The sequence below is a fragment of the Lutra lutra genome, chromosome 1, assembly GCF_902655055.1.
Source record: "Lutra lutra chromosome 1, mLutLut1.2, whole genome shotgun sequence".
NCBI lineage: Eukaryota > Metazoa > Chordata > Mammalia > Carnivora > Mustelidae > Lutra > Lutra lutra.
The window spans coordinates 68,300,710-68,325,406 of record NC_062278.1 but is presented as its reverse complement, the minus strand read 5'-3'; the positions used below and the strand labels follow the sequence as shown (position 1 = coordinate 68,325,406).

The following is a 24,697-nucleotide window of genomic DNA, read 5'->3' as shown; positions in this document are numbered from 1 at the left end:
GATCCCAGGACCCTGGGATCATGACCTGAGCCGAAGGCAGAGGCTTTAACCCACTGAGCCACCCAGGCACCTCCGCTAACTAAAATTTAAATAAAACTTGAAACATTTAAAAAAAGGAAATAATACGTTCCTTTTCATTGCTTAGGAAACAGCTGAATGGATATAAAAAATTTGTTTATCTATTTACCTAATGTGGAGATTTTAGTTATTTTTGACTACTACAAATGTTTCAGTGTTTGGTTGCTATGAATGTCTTTGTATTGGCATAAGCTTTCCTGGGGTAAATAAATATAAAATGATCACCTCATATTATAAATGTATGTTTAAATCTTTAAGAACCTGCCAACTAAGGCAGAATGGGAGAGCTCTGTTTCTTCCACTTTTTGCCAATATCTGGTATGATCAATCTTTTTAAATTTGAGCCCCTCTAACAGATGTATAATGATATCTCATTGTAGTTTTAATTTGATTTTCCTAATCTCATTGTAGTTTTAATTTGATTTTCCTAATGATGAATGTTGAGTATCTTTTCATATGCTTATTTTTTAGTGTTTACTTCTTTAATTTGTTGATTGAATTGTAACAAAGGACCATCATTACCTTTCCCAAATATTCCCTGTTCAGTCATTTTTGACATTTAGTTAGATTTGATTTTCTAAATGTTTCCCTTTATTTTTCAAGTTTTTTTAAATTCCAGTTAGTTAACATACAGTATAATATTAGTTTCAGGTATAGAATTTAGTGATTCATCACTTACATACAACACTCAGTGTTCATCACAAGTGCCCTCCTTGACCCATCACCCATTTAAGCCATCTTCCCTCCCAAGCTCCCCCTCCAGTAACTCTCAGTTTGTTTTCTATAGTTAGGAGTCTGTTTTATGGTTTTATTCTTTTTTTTTTTTTAAATCCCCTATGTTCATCTGTTTTGTTTCTTAAATTCCACATATGAGTGAAATCATATGGCATTTGTTTTTCTCTGACCTATTTCCCCCTTAACATAATACACTCTAGCTCCATCCACATCATTGCAAATGCAAGATTTCATTCTTTTTGATGGCTGAGTAATAGTCCATTGTACATATATACCGCATCTTTATCCATTCATCAGTTGATAGACATTTGGGCTCTTTCCATAATTTGGCTATTGTTGATGTTATAAACATTGAGGTGCATGTATCCCTTTGAATCAGTATTTTTGTGTCCTTTGGGCAAATCCCTAGTAATGCTGGACCTAGTAATTGCTAGACCATAGGGTAGTTCTATTTTTATTTTTTCTATTCTATTTTTATTTCTATTTCTGTTTTATTTCTATTCTATTTTTAACTTTTTGAGGAACCTCCATACTGTTTTCCACAGTGGCTGTATCAGTTTATATTCCTGTAAGCAGTGTAAGAGGCTTCCCTTTTCTCTATATCCTTGCCAACACTTGTTGTTTCCTGTGTTAATTTTAGTCATTCTGACAAGTGTGAGGTGGTATCTCTTTAGAGTTTAGTTTTGACTTGTATTTCCCTGATGATGAGTGATGTTGAATATCTTTTCATGTGTCTGTTAACCATCCGGATGTCTCTTTTGGAAAAATGTCTATTCATGTCTTCTGTCCATTTTTTAATAGATTATTTGCTTTTGGGTGTTGAATTTTATAAGTTATTTATCGATTTTTAGATATTAACCCTTTATCATAGATGTCATTTGTGAATACCTTCTCCCATTCTGAAGGTTTTCTTTTAGTTTTGTTGTTTCCTTCACTGTTCGTATGCTTACTTATTATTAGTGTATCTTCTTTTGTGAACTGTTTATTCAATTTTTTTGCCCATTTTTTATTGGGTTGTTTGCTTTATCATTGAGTTTTTAGAACTTTAAAAGTATATTTCAGATACAAATCCCTTATAAGATGTATGCATTGCAAATATTCTCTCCTGGTCTGTGGCGTAACTTTTCATTCTCATAACAGTGTCATTTGAAGAGTAGAAATTTTTACTTTTAAAGAAGTCCAATGTAGTCATATGTTCTTGTATGAAGTATGTTATTGGTATGTTATTTAAAAACCTTTTGTGTAACCCAGTGTCACAAAAATCTCCTTTTTTATAAATTTATAATTTTAGATTTTATTTTTAGTTTTTAATTTTATTTTATAATTTTAGATTTTATATTAAGGCTCATGATCTATTTATAAGTTAATTAAAAAATTTACCACAAAGTATTGATCAAAATTGATTTTTTACACAAGGATATCCAATTGTTTAAATACCACTTGTAGGAAAGATTCTCATTTCTCTACTTACTTGCCTTTGCATCTCTGTCAAAAATCAGCTGTTCATATATGTGTGGGTGTATTTCTGAAGTCTCTATTAAGTTTCATTGATCTATTTGTGTTTGGACCAACATTAAACTATTTATTAACGCCAATTTTATTTTATTTTTTAAGTCTTGAAACCAGGTAGAATTGGTCTTCCAACGTTGTTCCTTTTCAGAAGCTGTTTTGGCTCCAAATCTTTTGCCTTTCTGTATGGACTTTAGAATCAGCTTGTCAATTTCTATTAAAAGCCTCCCTGGCGCCTGGGTGGCTCAGGTGGTTGGATGTCTGTCTTTGGCAAAGGTCGCGATCCCAGGGTCTTGTGATTGAGTCCTGCATTTGGCTCCTTGCTTGGCAGGGAGCATGCTTCTTCCTCTGCTGCAGCTTCCCCTGCTTGTGCTCTTTCCCCCTCTATCAAATAAATGGATAAAATCTTAAAAAAAAAGTCTCCTCGATATTTATTGGAATTGTATTGAATTACAGATCAATTTGGAGAGAAGTGACATCTTAATATTGAGTCTTCTGAAACATTAACATGGTGTAATTCTTCATTTTGGGGGGTATTCTTTAACTTCTCTCAGCAATGTTCTCTGGTTTTCAGTGTATAGGTCTTTGATATCTGTTGTCTTACTACAGCTAAGTGTTTCATATATTTGATGCCATTATAAATGATATTTTCAAATTTCAATTTCAGGTTGTTGTTGTGGGGATGTAGAAATAAAATGATTTTTGTACATTGACCATATATCCTGCACTTTGTTAAACTCATTTATTAATTTTATTTTTTTATTTTTTAAGATTTTATTTATTTATTTGACAGAGAACACAAGTAGGCAGAGAGGCAGGCAGAGAGAGAGGGAGGGGGAAACAGGCTCCCCGCTGAGCAGAGAGCCCGATGTGGGGCTCGATCCCAGGACCCTGGGATCATGACCTGAGCCAAAGGCAGAAGCTTTAACCCACTGAGCCACCCAGGCGCCCCTTTTCTTTAAATTTTTACTTATGCTTCTATTTGTGTTTCCAGCATCTATTACCATTTCCTACACTCTGGAAAAAAACCATGCAGTGAAAGCAGGAAAATATCTATAGAAAGATTTGAGATTTTCTAAAGAGTTTCCCATTACATAACTAGGAATTGATGTGCAAGCAATTTTGTCTGGCAATATTCTACAATAAGCCCACTTTTTTTTTTTTTTAAAGATTTTATTTATTTATTTGACAGAGATCACAAGTAGACGGAGAGGAAGGCAGAGAGAGAGAGAGAGAGAGAGAGAGAGGGAAGCAGGCTTCTTGCTGAGCAGAGAGCCCAATGTGGGACTCGATCCCAGGACCCTGAGATCATGACCTGAGCCGAAGGCAGCGGCTTAACCCACTGAGCCACCCAGGCGCCCCAATAAGCCCACTTTTAAAAATTCCTTTTTGTTCAAACAGGATACTACTATTCTCTAACTAGCAAAATTTCTGTCATTTTCACAAGTAGGAAAAAATACTAGACTATGAGACAGTTGACTGGGTATGAGTCTTACCATAGACTGGTTGTGATTCTAGAAAAGTTATGTAATCTCTTTGTGGCTTCGTTTTGTCTTTTTTTTTTTAAGATTTTATTTATTTGACAGAGAGAGATCACAAGTAGACAGAGAGGCAGGCAGAGAGAGAGAGAGAGAGAGAGAGAGAGAGAGAGAGGGAAGCAGGCTCCCTGCTGAGCAGAGCCCGATGCGGGGCTCGATCCCAAGACCCTGAGATCATGACCTGAGCCGAAGGCAGCGGCTCAACCCACTGAGCCACCCAGGCGCCCCTCGTTTTGTCTTTTTATAATAAAATAATATCTTATTATTTATAGAAATGTTTCTAAAAACATTAACCAAGAAAAATTCCATAAGTCTCTAAGGGAGGTAGAGACTATGAATTTTTACTTTATATAGGAGAAAAAAGAAACTCAGAGAAGTTAAGTGACTTGCCAGAGATTTTAGATGTAATGAGTAGTTTATTAGAAAGAGTAGAACTTGGTATAAACCTTCTGACCCTATGCCCGTTGCTCTTTCCAAATCATTTCACTGGCTTCACAATCATAGTCTGTCAAATATAGAGGCTTCCTTTGAGCCATAGAGTTTTATTATTCTATGATGTGAAAGATTTGCAGATGGAATAAGGTTTTGGTGGGGGGAGTTACTTGGAACCTAAACTACAATACAAAATGATCAGTGAAAGAGCCCAGGACAAGACTGAAATTGAGGTGTTTCTCCAGAAATGAAAAGTATAAAATTCAAAATAGAATATGGATCACTTTGAGAGCAAAACTGTTATAACAAAATATAAAAGCTGGATTTCAGAGATCACCTTGTTCAGTCTCCTCAATTTTGAGAAATAATTTTGAATTGTTTCATTTTTGAATATATTATTTTATTGATTGTGGATAAAAACTGGAAAAAAAGTGGTTCCTGATTATAGTATAATGCAATTAATTTCCAATGACCCTGAAACTTTCAGATACTTAGAGACACTGAATAATACAAAGGAAAGCATATGAAGTCTGTTTTGCATTAGATAGGTGTAAGTTAGTTCCCACTAATTGTAACTTTGGGAAATTAATATCTTTTGACTTCATTTTTGTCATCGGTAGAGGAATCTACAGATATCTCTATGCCTTAAAGGGTTACAATGACCATTAAATAATATAACACTGAGTTAAATTGCTGAGCACAACCCTAGAATAGAATAGACACTCAAAGGAAGTGGGTTAAGTTTCCCCAAATAGGGACAATGCAGATATGCTTTCCTGAAAATTAGGAAACAATTCATGAAATTGGCCAAATAGTCTCTATTATAACAAAAGGGAACTATAAAGATGTAATCAGGTTATAAGATTAAGTAAAAGAAAATTTTCATAAAATTAATTTTTAAGACATATTCTAAGATATACCATTAAGTCATTTATCAGTCCCTTATCAAAATATAGGATGCTGGTTATCAAGAGAAGACTTAAAAGAAATTTGATTTCAAATCTCATGGCTTGTCTGAACTCCTAGGGAGCTCACTGGTAGAGACACAGAGGATCTTTTAATGGTCTTCTAAGAACTTGATTTTACTTCTGTCTTAACACTTCAGATCTTTGCTTAGAAGAAATTATGATCTGTTTTGCAGAATTCCAGTGAACCCAGTAACTACAGAAGCTATTTCTGCTCTCACTTGTCAAATCTGAAAAATCCTCTGGCTATTCATATGAGCAAAAAGAGCCAGCTAAGTGCTCTGTCCTAACCATAATTTTGTTACTAAGCACATATTTGTGCCAGGTGTAGAGGGTATAAAGAATTTGAGATCTACTCTTCAGGTTCTTGCCATGCGTTTGGAAAGGTAGAGCATATGCATAAAAATAACTAAACATACAAATGAATTTATGCTAAGCTCTAACTGGTTCACATACTTCCACATACAAGCTTATACATTATAGGAATTTAAATAAAGGAACTGGCACAGCAGGGCTCTGATGGCAGCAGGAAATGTTTACAATAGGAAGTAAAATTTGAGCAGGGCATTTCTAGAGAGGAGATGATGATATGAATAAATTATAAGAGTAGCAAGATATATATATTTGGCTTAAGGGGAGTGTTTTTATGGAAGAGTAGTAGGAAATTCATTTGAAAATGTAGATAGGAATTATATTTTAGAGTACCCTGAATGTTTAAAAACTTAGCTTTTTAAATCCGAAGGCAGTATAAGATTATTGACGGGTTAGAAGTAAGTGAGCCTGTTTCAGAATTTCTTTAACCTTTATATCATGGTTGATACTGTAGAATTCTGATTAAAAGCCTGCTCCTGCTTCTTGTCCTAAGTATACAATTTCTCTTCTTACTATAAAAACATTACATGTTTATTACAGAAATATCAGAAAATATATAAAATTTAAAAGAAGAACTTTGTAAAATCCACAATCTCATGTTTGGAAATTTTTCTATTTGTATAGATGGATTCTCTCTCTCTATCTCAAACACACACACACACACACACACACACACACACACACACACACACACAATGTTGGGGCATCTAACCTTGAGAAGGCTAAACTGGGATTCAGAAGCTCAAGGATGCATGTTAAACCACCTGGAGAATCCGTACAGGAAAAGTTTTGGCTGAAACTTTTTATGTGGCGGGAAATGGGTTTGAAAGAATAGAATTAGGGTAGAAGTCAACTAATTTTTTTTTTCTTTCAACTAATTTTTTATGTAAAGAGAAATTAGTAAGAATTTTGAGTATCATGGGTCATATGATTTCTGTTCAACTCTGCCATTGTAGTGAGGATGTAGTGAAGATGTAGCCATAGGTAGTATGTAAAATATCAGTGTGGCTCCAATAAAGTTTTATTTATGGAAACTGAAATTTCATGTAATTATCAGGTGTCAAAAAATATTATAATACCTAACAGGTTCTGTTTTAGAAGAAGCAGAAGTCAACATAGATATCAGTGTTCTATCACAAATCCAAAGGAGCAAAGACAGTGAAAAGCATTACAAAAGGGGGTATTCTGCTAGAGTAGAAAATTAGAGGATACCGATAATGAAAAATAAGGCACCCTATGGGCATTCCCAGAAATATGTTAAGGATTTCACAGGGATTGAGTATCTTTAGCTACAGGAAGATAATGTTTTAGGTTATTATAAGTGATGTGATCCCATTAATCATCTACAAACTGGTGAGGTGAAGTCTGAAGAAATTCAAGATACAAATAATATGTATATGTGTGTGTATGTGTGTACACACATATATATTTTGTACAAACATGAAGCCATCGTATATATTAAGCATCGTATATATTAAGTTTTTTAAAACATAACATTGATCAGTATATTGTAAATGTCTTCTCATTAATGAATGTTCGCCCCTAATATCATTAGTATTATCTGCACCTACAGTCATACCTTCATTCTCTATTCTTTCTGCACTAGTTTATAGAATTGCTTACTTCACCATCTTCAAATTTGCATTTTCTACCATGATAAATGTTAATACTATTGACTTTTTAGTTTGTGACTTTAATTCCCCAACTTCCCAGTGATTGGTACCTAAAGTCACTATAGAAATGTGTGTTTGTGTAATATATTTTAATAAAAAGCATCAAAATTTGGAATACTTAGCTAATTCTAAGAAATCTAATTCCTTAGAAAAAGAAAACATTGTGGCCCTTGTTAGAACACTTTTATAAAATGGCCAGAGGCACAAGGTTTCCAAAACAAGAAAGCAATCAATTGTTATTGATACTGGAATGTCAAGCTTACTGCTTATAAGGACACCATGGCTCTTCCTCCTCAAAACAAAAGACAGGGACTCTTGAACTAAGAGAATGTGGTCTGCATGGTTTGAAATAAACACTGGAGTAATGGGTGTGAATAAATGGATATATAACATTAGCTATTTGAAGTATTTACATACTTGTTAAAATTATCAGGTTGCACTTCCATAACAAAACAAAAATTTGCATGCATGCTGAATGTGTTTTTAAAAACACATTACTAAGCACAGATGTATGGGTTTAACCAGGCATTAAGACTTAAAAAGCTATTTGCCTAACCTTTATAGAACTTACTCTGATAAGAAGTACGGATCCGTTTCGTTAAATCAGGATAAAGGTTAGACAGGCCACGCATGCAAAAGTTGTCTTTGGAACATGCCAGAACATCAGCATCAGCAGCAGGCAGAGGAAAGAGAGAAAAATAGTCTAAAGTGAAAGGAAGTGATATCATACCAGAATCTAGAACAGCCAAGATGAAGAAATTGCAGCAAGTTTAGGTAATCAAATTAGAAAAGAGATATTAAAAAAATAAATCAGTTAGAAAGAGGTGACAGATGAATGATGAGAGTGTTGTAATAATTTTATTTAATCAAATATCCTGTAAGAATATATGTTATATTTTATTTTTATAACATAAAGTGAGTACTCATTGTAGTGATTTTATACACTAAATATGAACAAAGTTTATGATTTTATCTTTTTTTCCTGATTTTAAAGTCATCAAAATTCTAAGCTCTAATCATAATTAAGTTTCAATAAGTTTAAATTAAGTAATAGTTTTATGATGCTTGTCACAATATATACCTTGTCATCCCATTGTGTATATCCAGTAAGTAACTTAGATGGTGTCATAGGATCCACAGCTTTTTTAATTCAGTTTTTGCTTTCAGCATACAAATGTTGCCTCCTATCCCCTAATATCTTCCTATCCTAGAGTCCATAAACTTTAAAAAAATCAATGTTCTCTTTCCCAGTCAATGGGGGAATCTTATGGTATATGCATGTGCAATTTCTTATTCTGCCTTCTTTTCAAAAGTCAGAAATAGTAGAGGCAGAACCTATAGAATTTGAACTTTCTAGCATTCCTAAAATATCTCAGCTAAAAGCTGAGATCCCTAATAAAAAACAGAGACTCCAAATTCTGAAGGAGAAATTTTGTGCTCCTGAAAAGGGTCTAAATTTAGCAATGTGGAAAGATTTGATGTTTATTAAAAAAAAAAATTAACAAAAAGGGAGAATTTCAGTATGTCAAGTTAATTTCTCATTAGTCAAAAAGGAAATGTATTATAACATTCCAATGTTAAGTTTGGCACATTTGATATTTAGAAAATAACAGCTACTATCATGTTATGTTTCTAGTTTAAAACATTTTTTACATTAGTATATTTAATAAAGGCTTTAATAATCAACTGAGTTTTTAAAATCAACTGATTAAAAAAACAAAATCTAATAGAACGAAACACATAATACTATAGATGTATTTCCATCGGCAAATCTTTGGGCTCAACTAATTTTTTATTAACTATAGTATGTCAGTGGACAGAAAATATGAAAAATTTTGTCTGTTTACAAAGTCAACTATTTGGAAAAATATTGAAATTTCAGTTAACTTTGAATAATTTAGCATATCAAAATTTGACATTATATAGAAAATATTTGTTTATATCTTAATTAACCTTATATGTTTTTCTTTTATAGTTAAACAAATTTATTTATCCTGTCAAGCAAACTGTTAACTTTCACAGCATTTTAAAATGTTAATTAATAATGTTTACTGCATTTGTGAAAATGCCTCCAAGAAAATCACCATCCTACAAGGAAAGGTGACAGCTAAAATACAGAGTTTAAAAAATTAAAAATAGTGAAATATTTAAAATTATATTTTTAAAGAGTCCAGTTATATTCAGAGAAAATTATCCTGTTAAATACAACCATTGCAAACAAAATTTTCAACTACATAACCTGATTTTCATAACATTTTTATATTAGTAGCTTATTTTCTCTGATTTCTTAGGAATTCAACCTAAGAAACATGAGATGCTTCCTAACTTTGACAACAAATTGAAGTTTAAACACTTCCTTTACCCTTTCAAATATTCTCACTACATTTCTGCCCAAATTTACTTACATATTATAAATTGTGTTGAATTTATGTTGCCATGCATTTGAACAGTATCATAGGAAAAAAGATAAGAAATCTAAAGGTAAAAAAAACCCAGATGAACTAATCAAGTTCATAACCATTTTGTTTTATCTCCTACCTGCAATGAACTGCTTGTTTTTTCGAGGAGACCGTGGTTGACGTTGGTATAGGTCACTTGATTTATATAGGTCAATGGTCCCCATGCTTAACAGTACTGTCTTCTGTATAAAATCCACCACAGCCAACCCATTGCAGTTCCCAAACGCAACTCTGAGAGAAAAAAAAAAAAATGCAACTAGAATGTATCACAGCAATCATTATTATTTTTTTCTTTGAATAAAAATAAGATAATTAGAGAGTAATGCCTTAGGGTTGGGGAGGTTAGATCATCATTGGTATAATGTCAGGAAGGATATCATGCCTTTACATAGGATAGGGTAATCTTGTATAGTAGCCATGACCACTGCAGTCATAGTTTATCATCAATTTTATTAGTTAAGTAGTGATTTCCCAATCTGCTCTTAAACTTGGCCTTATATTTTTATAGTAGAATCATATAAAATCTTTTTGCTTTGCAATGGGGAAATACATTAAGAAATGGCACACTTTAATAGCTATAGATCGTTAGGTATGTAATTAGAGGCTTTTTAAAATAAAATTAGAATTGTTAAGCTCCAAATTATGTCTCTTCTTAAACAGAGAGTATGTATTTAATGCAAAATGTTACATAAAATTAACTTTTTATATCTAAGGTTTTGATACCATAGTAGATATAAACAGATACAACTGCCAAGATCTTCTAATACATTAAAAAAAACACAGATATAAGTAGTATCACTTTATTTTTTTATTTCTTTTTTAAAGATTTTATTTATTTATTTGACAGACAGAGATTACAAGGAGGAAGCAGGCTCCCTGCTGAGCAGAGAGCCCGATGTGGGGCTTGATCCCAGGACCCTGGGATCATGACCTGAGCTGAAGGCAGAGGCTTTAACCCACTGAGCCACCCAAGCACCCGTAGTATCACTTTAGTAGTGGAGACAAATTAGCCATGAACTAAAGGCTCTTCTGAACCCCATCCTTAAAAAAAGCTTAGAAACATGATTCTAAATAACATAACTGCCTTCCAGAAAAATCTCCAACACTATTAAAAAGAATCAACAAAATACCACCATAATGTAAAATTCACAATGTCCTCTATATAACAAGTAGCAGGCATATACAGAATTAAGAAAACATGACTGGTAACCAGAGGAAAAAAAAAATCTACAGAAATGAAACATATGACAAAAGTAGCAAACAAGGATATTAAAAATACTTAATAAATAGGGGCACCTGGGTTGCTCAGTCAGTTAAGCGTCTGCCTTTGGTTTAGGTCATGATCTTGGGGTCCTGGGATTTATCCCTGTGTCAGGCTCCCTGCTCAGTAGGGAATCTGTTTTTCCCTCTTCCTCTGCTCCTCCCTGCCCTGTTTGTTTCTTCTCTCTCTCTCTCTCAGATAAATAAATAAAATCTTAAAAAATATATATTGCAGGTATTTGAGAAGGGGGAGGAAAACCTACTCTAGAGCTATAGGAATAAAACAGACTGGTATTGAAATAAAGATAAAAAATAAATTTTAATGAAACAGAAGAGTGGCCATAAACACACATAAATGGTCATCTGATATTTGACAAAAGTGCCATGACAATTCAGAAGAAAGATATCCTTTTTGATAAATGATGTGAAACAATTAGATTTATATTTGTATTCCACCTCTCCACATTTTAAGTATATGTCATATTTTGTATTTTCTTATTTTGTGTATCCCTTAAGTAATTATTACAGATACAATTGGTTTTACTACTTTGTCTTTTAACCTTTATGCTAGCTTTGTAAGTGGTTGATCTACTACCTTTACTGTATCTTTGCTTTTACCTGTGAGGTTTTATCTTTCATAATTTTTTACTTCTAGTTATGGCCATTTCTTTTCTTAAAGAAGTCCCCTTAACTTTTCTTATATGGCCAGGTCAGTGGTGATGAACTCCTTTAACTTTTGTCTGGGAAATTCTTATTTCTCCTTCAATTCTGAATGAAAACCGCTGGATAGGGTATTCTTGGTTGTATGTATTTTTCCTTTCCACTCATTGAATATGTCATGCCACTATCTTCTGGCCTGCAAGGTTTTTGCTGAACTATCACCTCATAACCTTATGGGGGTTCCTTTGTACATAACTAGTTACTTTTCTTTTGCTGCTTTTGAATACTACATCAAAAACTAATGATGTGGGACGCCTGGGTGGCTCAGTTGGTTAAACAGCTGCCTTCGGCTCAGGTCATGATCCCAGCGTCCTGGGATCGAGTCCCACATCGGGCTCCTTGCTCATCAGGGAACCTGCTTCTCCCTCTGCCTCTGCCTGACATTCTGTCTGCCTGTGCTCGCTCTTGCTCTCTGACAAATAAATAAATAAAATCTTAAAAAAAAAAAAACTAATAATGTACTATATGCTGGTTAATTGAACATAAAAAAAAAAACTCCATAGGAAGTTGCTAACAATTGGTGCAGTTCGCCTTGAGATAGAAACTATTTTCTACCCTGCAAACCCTAAGATAATGTTAATAATTGTACCCAACTGTGCCTAAACAAACAAACAAACAAAACCCTCTTTTTATCTCTAATTTTCACATTTATTATTATATGTCTTAGTGTAGGCCTCTTTGGGTTCTTCTTTTTTGGAGTTCTCTGTGAGATTTAGACATGAATATCTGTTTCCTTCCTCAGGTTAGGGAAGTTTTCAGCTATTTCTTCAATTAAATTTTCTGCCCCTTCCTCTCATTCTTCTTCGGTAGCCCTTATAATATGAATGTTAGTACCCTTGAAGTCACAGAGATCTCTTATATTATTCTCAATTTAAATTTCTTTTTTCTTTTTGAAGTTCAGCTTGGGTGATTTCCAATACCCTGTTTTCTAGATCACTAATTTGTACTTCTGCAGCATCTTATCTGCTGTTGATTCCCTTGAGTGTATTTTTCATTTCAGTTATTATATCCTTCAGTACTGATTGGCTCTCCTTTATATTTTCTATCTGTCTGTTGAGGCCTCACTGTGTTCATCTATTCTTTCCTCAAGTTTGGTTAGCATCTTTATGACCATAATTTTGAACTTTTTATTAGGTAGATTCCTTATTTCAGTTTCATTTAGCTCTTTCTCTGAAGGTTGTCTATTCTTTCATTTGGAATATATTCCTCTCTCTCCTCATCCTGCTTGACTTTGTGTGTTTGTTTCTACATATTAGTTTGATCAGCTGTATCTCCCAGTTGTGAAGGAGTAGCCTTAGGTAGATTTCCTGTGTGGCCCAGAAGTACAAGCCCAGCTGTTTACCAGAACCAGGTGCTCTGGGGTATCCTCTATGTGGGTTCTGTGTTTCATTCTGTTGTGGCTGGGCTTTAGCTGCTACAGGTGTACTGGTATGTGGGCTGACCCTTGACACACCTGGCTGAGAGGCCTGTCTACAGCTTCTGTGAATTTTGGGGGTGGTCCTGGGGGGCAGGACTAGCTTCTCTTATGTTTGACTGCAAGTTCTGGCCATGACTGTTGCAGCTGCCCTGGTGGATAGGCCCATAGGGAAACACCAGGGTGGGATGAGTAATGTTAACAAGGTAGTTGGAGAGTATCAGAAATGGTGTCTACCTGTACCAGGCTAGTTAGGCAGAGGAATATGAAAAAGTGCATCTATTCCTAAAGAAAGTTGCTACAGATACTGTCTCTCCAGCACACATAGTAAAATTAGTCAATAAATCTCCTTCAAGTAGGACCCAGGTTCCTTTTAAACTGCTGCCTCTCTGTTGGGTCTTGGTGTAAATGAGTTGGTGCACAGGCTCTTTATGAGCAGAGTCTCATTTTCCTACAGCCCCATAGCTCTCCCAGAGTTAAACTTCACTAATTTTCAAAGCCAGATATTATGGGGTCACATCTTCCCAGTGCAGATCCTCAGGGCAGAGATGCCTAATGTGGTGCCTTAACACTTACCTTCTCAGGGAATACCCCTGCCTTTGCGATATCCTTGCCACATGTGGGTTGTCATACTGGGGATATAGGTCTTGAGTAGTCTGCATCTCTTCCCCTCTTCCTGTCCCCATGTGGCTTTTCTTTTATAGCCTCAATTATGTAAGAGTTATTCTTCTAGTCTTCTGGTCATTCTCAGAGAGCGTGTCCTATATGTAGTCATATTTTAATGTGTCCATGGAGAACTTAAACTCAGAACCTTTCTACTCTGCCATCTTGATTTTCTCCTCATCTATAAATTCTTTTTGTATTTGTTAGATAAAATCACTCTATTATCCATTTATTTTGTATTCAATAAATAATGTTTAGTAATTATGTCTTCAAGCTATTATTTTATGGGTGGTTAATGAAGCACTATCCTTTCTAGCCCTGGGATAGTACACTATTTTATGTTTTTCTACATCCTAGATAAGATGCCATTGGTTAAAAACTCCTCAATTATTCTATTTGGATATGTCATGTGTATCCTGCCCTGAGCCTAAAAGTTACATTTTATTTTATTTTTATTTTTTAAGTAAGCTCTATGCTTAATGTGGAGCTTGACCTCACAACCCTGAGATCAATAGTCACAATGCTCTACTGAGTCAGCCAGACACCCATAAAAGTTACATCTTATATGTGTTAATACATTTAATCCTTTCAACATTTTATCTTATTTTACTGATATGGGAGTCAAGCACAGAAACTTTAACTTTTCTAAGATCCAACAGCTAGAAAACAGAATTAAGATTTGATTCCCAAAGAATCTGACTCTAGCATTCAAGCTCTTTAACTCTGTACTTGATTAATTCTGTACTAAAAAAACAGAACTTCCACTAAGCCTAACCATCAAACTTTATGGCTCTGTATCCTCTGGAAGTTATGGGAGGAAGAGTAGCTCATAATAATAGAACATAATTGCTTTTATCTTTGGGATAAAAGTAAAATATTCAAATTTAATCTTCTCACTAGATTCATTCGATTACTTTGGTTTCTCACCCTGTTTTTTCTCCACACATTTTGTTCTGTTACTTGCTACCTTCTATCAGTTTTGATATTTACACTTTCAAATGACTTTCAAGTCATTGGTCACATACCATAGGTCCAAGATTTTCTAAGCATTTCTGGTGTCTGATGATTCTCACCAATTCACATTGCCAAGTCCCAAAGGAAAGTATGTTCAGAGGCACAAAGCAAACTTTTCTTTTTTTTTTTTAAGTTTTTTTTTTTTTAAATTTTACTTTTTTTTTAATATATATATTTTTTAATCTATAAACATATATTTTTTTCCCCAGGGGTACAGGTCTGTGAATTGCCAGGTTTACACACTTCATAGCACTCACCATAGCACATACCCTCCCCAATATCCATAACCCCAACCCCCTCTCCCAACCCCCTCCCCCCATCATCCCTCAGTTTGTTTTGTGAGATTAAGAGTCACTTATGGTTTGTCTCCCTCCCAATCCCATCTTGTTTCATTTACTCTTCTCTTACCCCCTTAACCCCCCATGTTGCATCTCCTCTCCCTCATATCAGGGAGATCATATGATAGTTGTCTTTCTCCGATTGACTTATTTCGCTAAGCATGATACCCTCTAGTTCCATCCACGTCGTCGCAAATGGCAAGATTTCATTTCTTTTGATGGCTGCATAGTATTCCATTGTGTATATATACCACATCTTCTTTATCCATTCATCTGTAGATGGACATCTAGGTTCTTTCCATAGTTTGGCTATTGTAGACATTGCTGCTATAAACATTCGGGTGCACATGCCCCTTTGGATCACCACGTTTGTATCTTTAGGGTAAATACCCAGCAGTGCAATTGCTGGGTCATAGGGTAGTTCTATTTTCAACATTTTGAGGAACCTCCATGCTGTTTTCCAGAGTGGTTGCACCAGCTTGCATTCCCACCAACATTGTAGGAGGGTTCCCCTTTCTCCACATCCTCGCCAGCATCTGTCATTTCCTGACTTGTTAATTTTAGCCATTCTGACTGGTGTGAGGTGATATCTCATGGTGGTTTTGATTTGTATTTCCCTGATGCCGAGTGATGTGGAGCACTTTTTCATGTGTCTGTTGGCCATCTGGATGTCTTCTTTGCAGAAATGTCTGTTCATGTCCTCTGCCCATTTCTTGATTGGATTATTTGTTCTTTGGGTGTTGAGTTTGCTAAGTTCTTTATAGATTTTGGACACTAGCCCTTTATCTGATATGTCATTTGCAAATATCTTCTCCCATTCTGTCAGTTGTCTTTTGGTTTTGTTCACTGTTTCCTTTGCTGTGCAAAAGCTTTTGATTTTGATAAAATCCCAATAGTTCATTTTTGCCCTTGCTTCCCTTGCCTTTGGTGATGTTCCTAGGAAGATGTTGCTGCGGCTGAGGTCGAAGAGGTTGCTGCCTGTGTTCTCCTCAAGGATTTTGATGGATTCCTTTCTCACATTGAGATCCTTCATCCATTTTGAGTCTATTTTCGTGTGTGGTGTAAGGAAATGATCCAATTTCATTTTTCTGCATGTGGCTGTCCAATTTTCCCAACACCATTTATTGAAGAGGCTGTCTTTTTTCCATTGGACATTCTTTCCTGCTTTGTCGAAGATGAGTTGACCATAGAGTTGAGGGTCTATTTCTGGGCTCTCTATTCGTTCCATTGATCTATGTGTCTGTTTTTGTGCCAGTACCATGCTGTCTTGATGATGACAGCTTTGTAATAGAGCTTGAAGTCCGGAATTGTGATGCCACCAACTTTGGCTTTCTTTTTCAATATTCCTTTGGCTATTCGAGGTCTTTTCTGGTTCCATATAAATTTTAGGATTATTTGTTCCATTTCTTTGAAAAAAATGGATGGTACTTTGATAGGAATTGCATTAAATGTGTAGATTGCTTTAGGTAGCATAGACATTTTCACAATATTTATTCTTCCAATCCAGGAGCATGGAACATTTTTCCATTTCTTTGTGTCTTCCTCAATTTCTTTCATGAGTACTTTATAGTTTTCTGTGTATAGATTCTTAGTCTCTTTGGTTAGGTTTATTCCTAGGTATCTTATAGTTTTGGGTGCAATTGTAAATGGGATGGACTCCTTAATTTCTCTTTCTTCTGTCTTGTTGTTGGTGTAGAGAAATGCAACTGATTTCTGTGCATTGATTTTATATCCTGACACTTTACTGAATTCCTGTACAAGTTCTAGCAGTTTTGGAGTGGAGTCTTTTGGGTTTTCCACATATAGTATTATATCATCTGCAAAGAGTGATAGTTTGACTTCTTCTTTGCCGATTTGGATGCCTTTAATTTCCTTTTGTTGTCTGATTGCTGAGGCTAGGACTTCTAGTACTATGTTGAATAGCAGTGGTGATAACGGACATCCCTGCCGTGTTCCTGACCTTAGCGGAAAAGCTTTCAGTTTTTCTCCATTGAGAATGATATTTGCGGTGGGTTTTTCATAGATGGCTTTGATAATATTGAGGTATGTGCCCTCTATCCCTACACTTTGAAGAGTTTTGATCAGGAAGGGATGCTGTACTTTGTCAAATGCTTTTTCAGCATCTATGGAGAGTATCATATGGTTCTTGTTCTTTCTTTTATTAATGTGTTGTATCACATTGATTGATTTGCGGATGTTGAACCAACCTTGCAGCCCTGGAATAAATCCCACTTGGTCGTGGTGAATAATCCTTTTAATGTACTGTTGAATCCTATTGGCTAGTATTTTGGCAAGAATTTTTGCATCTGTGTTCATCAAGGATATTGGTCTGTAGTTCTCTTTTTTGATGGGATCCTTGTCTGGTTTTGGGATCAAGGTGATGCTGGCCTCATAAAATGAGTTTGGAAGGTTTCCTTCTATTTCTATTTTTTGGAACAGTTTCAGGAGAATAGGAATTAGTTCTTCTTTAAATGTTTGGTAGAATTTCCCCAGGAAGCTGTCTGGCCCTGGGCTTTTGTTTGTTTGGAGATTTTTGATGACTGTTTCAATCTCCTTACTGGTTATGGGTCTGTTGAGGCTTTCTATTTCTTCCTGGTTCAGTTTTTTTTAATTTTAAAAATGAAAGTTTACTTTAACAATTTCAACAATAAATATAAGATAAAATTCCCCTTAATTGGCCCACTGTATGCCAATCCCTCTTTCAAAAATGGTTGCTGTTAACAGTTATTATACCCTTTTTGCCCTTTTTCCATGTTTTATTAAAAAAAATTTTTTTTAAGATTTTATTTATTTATTTGACAGAGAGAGATCACAAGCAGGCAGAGAGGCAGGCAGAGGGAGAGAGAGAGAGAGGGAAGCAGGCTCCCTGCTGAGCAGAGAGCCCGATGTGGGGCTCAATCCCAGGACCCCGAGATCATGACCTGAGCCGAAGGCAGCGGCTTAACCCACTGAGCCACCCAGGCGCCCCAGCTTTTTCCATGTTTTAACAAGCATATATTTGTTCTATACATTTCTTATTTTCACAAAAATGTCAAAGACATTTTTTCTTGTCTGTGTTCTTTAACTATTGCATTGTATTCTAAAGTACAGAAGTAGCATATTTTTTAAAAAAGCATCTTCTTATTTATGGACATTTATATAGGTTCTAAATGTTTTGTTATTATGTGTAATATAGAACATCCTTCTGCAAACTGTGCATAAGTTAGAGTCTTTAGAAATTGTAAAAATTGCACTCAGATTAGAATTTTAGGGTCAAAAGGTATGCTTAGTTTTATTTTAAAAGATAAAATGTATAAAAGAGAATTTATTTCCTCATATTGTTAACAGAAAATATTAACAATATTTAAAAATTCTCTCATATAATGGATAAAAATTGCTATTCTATTGTCTCTGTTTTTTAAAATTTGTTGCTAGTGAAGTTATCTTTTCATATTTATTGGCCACTTGTATTTCTTCTCTGAATTGCCTGTATAGTTTGCTTATTTTTTTTCTCATCAATTTGTAGGAATTTAAAAAATATACTCTGGATGTTTATGGCATATTACAGATAAGCAATATTGCATAGTATAAATAATATCCTGTACCTTTATTTTTTTTTAACTTTATTAGATCTCTTGGTAATTATTCTATGTAAATTCATAGGACATGAACTTTTTAAAATAACTCCACAATATTTATGTGCAATCTGATTTATTTACCTAGAATTTTATTAATGGACAATAGGTTGCTTCCAGTTTTTTGTTATTAACAATACAATAATCAATAGTCTTTATAAGTTACTTGCACTAATGGAATATGGAATATGAACATAGTTATGAGATAAAGTTCTAGAAATGAAATTACTCAATTTGCAAAAATCTTATATATTAATTTTTTATTCAAGTGAAACATTCATAAAGTATACATAATTGTACACTTGAGTGAATTATCATAAAGTGAACAATCCCACATAACCACTATGTCAAGAAATAGTATGTTACAAACAGCTGCCTCATGCTTCTGCCAATTATTTCTTTTCTTTTCTCTCCCCAAATCTGACTTTCTACACCAGTTTTCCTTGTTTATGATAGATGTTTTGCTTTTTTCCTATATATTGTTACATGTAAATGTAGTTTTTCACTTTAATTGCTGTAGAATTCAAATGGATATGTTAATAATTTAATCTACTCTGATGGACATATTTTATTATAGTTTGGGGCTATTAGGATATAATATTGCTATTGCAAATAATGCTATTGTCTTTTGAAACACATGTGCTTGCTTTTCATTGGTTATATACCCAGAAATGAAACTTTTGGGTTGCAGTGTATGCCAACATATTGTATGCTAAGATGGAGTAAATAATGCTAACAATTTTATAAAGGAGATTTGACAATTTATCCTCTTAACAGAAATGTATGAGAGTTCCTGCTACCCAGTGTCTTTGCAAACTCTACCAACATTACTAATGGGGTTGTGTACCTTTTCATATATATATGATAATATATTTGCCATTTATGTATCTTTCTTCCTGACATACTCAAATTTCTTCTGCATTTTTTCTATTATTTGAGTTTTCCTTATTGATGATTCATGAGACTCTTTTCACACTCTGCATATGAATGAGTCTGCTGTCAGATACAATTAATCCAAATATCTCTTTCTGTCCTGCCATTTCACTCTCTTAATGATGCCCTTTTTTTCTAAGATGTTCTTAATGTTTTTCTTTATGGTTAATACTTTTTGAATATTGTTGAAGAAATATTTTCTTAACACAAGTGTAATGAGATATTCTCCTATAATACCTCCTAGAATCTTTGTGTATAGTCAGAAAGAAGAGTCAAATTTCAGTTTTTCTATATAATTTTCAATTGGCTTTGTAGTATTTATTGGGGGGAAACCTGTCATTTCCTCTATTGCTCTCCAGAACCAATTTGGCTAAATGCCTGGATCTCTTTCTGCACTCTTTCTTCTGTGCATTGGTCTTTTTTTCTAGCTCCCATGTGCCAATAAAAACACTGTCATAACTAATATATCTTTATTTAATTTTGTTTTCCAATAGAGCAATCTTCTAATTCTGTTTTTCTTTAGTACTGTCTTAGCTAGTGTGGTCCTTTGCAATTCTCTACATTTTAGAACGAGTTTTAAACTTCCAGGGGAAAAAAATCTGCTAATGTTTGGTATTGGCATTGTGGTAAATCTATGGATCATTTTGTGAAAACCCGATATCTTTGAGTTATTACTGAATTTTATATTCCATGATTTAGCTTCTTTAATTTCTCTTAAGTTTTGTAGTTTTCTGTGTAGAGGTCTTGATCATTGTTTATTAGGTATAGTCCTAGGTATTTTGTTATTTTTATTTTAAGTGGAATCTTTTTTTTAAAAAAAGATTTTATTTATTTATTTGACAGAGAGAGATCACAAGTAGACAGAGAGGCAGGCAGAGAGAGAGGGAAGCAGGCTCCCTGCCGAGCAGAGAGCCCGATGTGGGACTCAATCCTAGGACCCTGAGATCATCACCTGAGCTGAAGGCAGCAGCTTAACCCACTGAGCCACCCAGGTGCCCATAAGTGGAATCTTTATACAATTTTAGTTTCTATTTTTTTTCAGTGTATGGAAATGTAATTTATTTTTACATTGACTTCATACCCAGCAATCTTATTAAAATTATTAGTAATTCTAATAATTTATCTGTAAAGTATTTAAATTATTTATATAAATAATCATTTCTTTCCATTTCCTTTTTTCTAATCTATGTAACTTTGATTTATTTTCCTTTCTGTACTGGTCTGGCTAAGATTTACAGTACACTGTGAATAGAGGTGGTGATAGCAGTTATCCTTGTCCTGTTTTTATCTCAGAGGTAAACCTTTCAACATTTTACTGTGAGGTATGAATGATATTTGCTGCCATGTATCAGGTTAATGAAATTTCCTTCTTGTTATAGCTAATTTTTCTTTTTAAATCATCAATAGATTATAAATTTTACCAAATGTTTTTGCTTTTTGCATTTCATGGCTCACTTATATGGTTTTCTATTTTATTCTTTAATGTGATGAATTGCATCAATTCATTTCAAATGTTAAAAAAGCCTTGCATTCCTGGCATAAGCCAAATATGATTATAATATGTAATTATTTTATTACTAGATTTATTTATATTTTGGCTGGGATTTTTACACCTATATTAATGTTGCACTTTTAGTAATGGTCTCTTTAAATTTTGGCATCAGACTATGCTGGCCCATAAAGAGATGAATATGACATTTTCTTTTTCAATTCTCAGAAAGATTTTATGTAATATTGGTATTATTTATTTCTTAAGATTTTGCTGGGATGTATATAAGTAGCCACTTAAGCTGGAGTTTTTTGGTGGTCCAAACTGTCTATGAGAAAGGTATCCAAGCTGTCTTTCTCATGTAAGATTGGTTCTTCAGAGGTTCTATGGTGACTGTCACTCCCAGTTATTTTATGTTGAAAATATGCTCTCTAATGTATTCTAAACAACTTTCAGCTTCTGAACCTGGTGATGTACTTTCCTAGCCTCTTAATTTTATCATTCCCTGCCTTTATAGGTCAATCTTTTGAGTACAGAACCCTGAAAATAGCTTGAGGTCAGTCATTGGCCATAACTACTTGGACTATATTCTTGCAAACATGTATTCTTGCTGTATCAAATAATGGGATTATTGACTGTCCTACACTTCCATCCTTTCCACCATTCATTAAAGGGCTGTTTCTGTCAGTTTTCTTACCAAACAAGTTTTCAGTTAAGAACAAGTGCACCTTATGTATATTCACTGTTAGACTTAGCTTAGGGGAAGACTGGTAAGTATAGAAGTAGAGCCAAATATATTTTTAAAAATGTATTATTTGATAAAAGATACCAAATTTTGAGGAAAAAGATGAAGTATTCAGGAAGTGGTGTTGGCTACAACTCTTAATCATGTGGAAAGAAAGTTTAATCCCTATTTCATACCTTATACATAAATAAATCCTAGGTAGAAGAAATACTTAAATATTTAAAAAATAAATATATTAAAAGAGAATATAAAAAGGGAGGAAAGCTTTTCTAAGTATTACACAAAATCCAGAGCCATAAAAATAGAGTTATTTAAAAAAATTTTTTTTAAATTTATGCATGGAAAAAAACATCCTAAACATCCTCATAAACAAAAGCAGGGAAAATACTGGCAAGTTACATGACATAGAAAACTAACTTTCCTACTTTGTAAATAGTTTTCACAAACCTATAAGAGAAATACCAACAACTCTGCAGAAAAATGGACAAAGACTATAAGAAGAAGTGTCAATCGTATAGAAAAATATGTTCAAATTCACTTAAGATATGAGAAAATTCTACTTATATATTTCTTAAGAAAATGTTTGGTTATACACCATTGTTAAAAAGGTAATGGAAGATCAGGCATTCTTAAAACACTGTTGGTGGGAGTATAATTTGGCACAACTTCTATGGAGGACTACAATCTAGAAATAATGATTAATTACGATTAAATTAGCTTTTAAAGGGAATACAACCCAATTTCAAAGAATATCTGACTGGATTATGTTGTTCTCAGCTTTCAATTTCCTCTTAGTTTAGCCTGTTAGAGGAAATGTGAATACTTTTCAGAAGATAATAACATCACTTAGAACCTGAAATCATCTTTATAATATTTATTTATTTATTTACTTATTTATTTATATATGATGTTATATAAATTCATATAATGCTCCATGAAAAAATTAGAAACAAAACCAGAAAGCAAATCTGGGATACATGAAGATAATATGATCAAAACCCAAGACAAATAATAAACTAGATACCACATAGGGAATTATCAAACACATATTTAAAGAAACTATATTCAGCATGTTCAAGGAAATGAAGGACAAGACTAATAATTTAGGAAGATAACAAGAAGCTTTAAAAAGGGCTAAATGAAAGGCATAGAACTGAAAAATAACTGAAACTGAACTCCATGGGTAGATATAGCATAAGATTAGAAATGGTTGAAGAGAGAATCATGAACTCTAAAAGACAAGTCAGAAGAAAGTATCCAAGTTGAAACACAAAGAGGAAAGGGATAGAAAATCAACAAAAATGTATGTGTATTAACATCCTAACAACCTCCTAACATTAAAAGTGGGAATATTATCACAAGTTTGACTTCAAGCAAGAACAAATAATCATAGGTTTTATTTACATTATTATTATTCTTATACCATTTTCAATCAAGTTAAAATCTAAGTAAGGGTTTCTTCCCATTTTTAGGACTTAGGTATTTTAAAAGAAACATCTAAGTATATCAAATATATTAAATAATACAAATTAGAATGTTTAACTACTTACATTCCATATGCTGAGCTTACAGCAAGACTAGTAATCTGTTGGGGAGGCTCACCATCCACCCACACCAACTGAATAACAAGCTCTGCTTGATATCCTGGAGGCATCCGCACTGGTCGTGTCTTAACACTAAAAAAAGAGAAAAACTAGTTCTATAATATACAGTTTAAATAAGTATGCTCATGATTATCTTCAGAATTTATATAGAATCTTCCTACAGAAATATACAATACCAGGCCCTGAGGACAATACAGAGGTGGACAGTGTCTTCTAGCTTTTTAAAAACACATAAGTTTGCTTAGTTTTTCTTTAAGTAGCTTTTTAATTAGTCAAGGTCACAACTTCAAAAGGCCTTGATCGCTTTCTTTTTAAAAATTATTTATTATTATTTTTATTTATACTTATTATTTCTTATATATTATATAATATAGTATAAATATAATTTATTATTTATTATTTGTTCTTATGAGGATAGTGTTTTAAATTATTTTTATTATTTATTTTCTTTCAGAGTATTTGGTACATATATGTAAGTTATAATGCATGACAATAAAAAGAATGATCATTAATCTACCACTGGACTTAAGAGTTCAACATGTCCAAGCAGGGGTGTCTTGGTGGCTCAGTCAGTTAAGCGTCTAATTCTTTTTTTTTTTTTTTTTTTTAGTATTTTTATTTATTTATTTGACAAGTAGGCAGAGAGGAGGAAGCAGGCTCCCTGCTGAGCAGAGAGCCCAATGCGGGGCTTGATCCCAGGACCCGAAGGCAGAGGCTTAACCCACTGAGCCACCCAGGCGCCCCAAGTGTCTAATTCTTAATTTCGGCTCTGGTCATGTCCTCAGGGTCATGGGGTTGAGCCCCACATCAAACTCCATGCTCAGTAGGGAGTCTGCTTGAGATTTTCTCCCTCTTCATCTCCCTCCTGCCCATTCTCTCTATAAAATAAATAAATAAATCTTTAAAGAAAGGAGTTCAGCATGTCGGAAACCTGAATTCCTGCTCATCCCTATAAGTTTGATTGACCTGCAGCCTTATCTACTCCAGTTAATAACAACTTGTATCTTTCCAGTTGTTCAATTTACAAGAACCTTAAAATCATACTACTGTCCTTCTCTTGTATCTTACATCCACTCAATCATCAATGCTGTTTGTGCCACCTTCAAAATATATCCAAAATCCGAGCACCTTTTTAAGATTAA

The 24,697-nt window shown here is 33.9% G+C and overlaps 1 protein-coding gene across 5 annotated transcripts in view; it reads right to left on the bottom strand.

Moving 5' to 3' along the window:
* The window catches only part of STXBP5L (syntaxin binding protein 5L), a 411,169-nt gene that overhangs the window by 100,288 nt on the left and 286,184 nt on the right, over positions 1-24,697 (bottom strand). For 2 of the 5 annotated variants that reach the window (XM_047726189.1, XM_047726217.1), the window contains exons 18-20: positions 23,502-23,627; positions 9,841-9,992; positions 7,874-7,945 (exon numbers count right to left, since the gene is read on the bottom strand). In XM_047726189.1, coding sequence (XP_047582145.1) covers positions 7,874-7,945; positions 9,841-9,992; positions 23,502-23,627 — 350 coding nt within the window. Of the gene's footprint in view, positions 1-7,873; positions 7,946-8,032; positions 8,039-9,840; positions 9,993-23,501; positions 23,628-24,697 lie in introns of all 5 variants that reach the window. The other 3 variants (XM_047726209.1, XM_047726226.1, XM_047726199.1) reach the window with 2 other exon arrangements.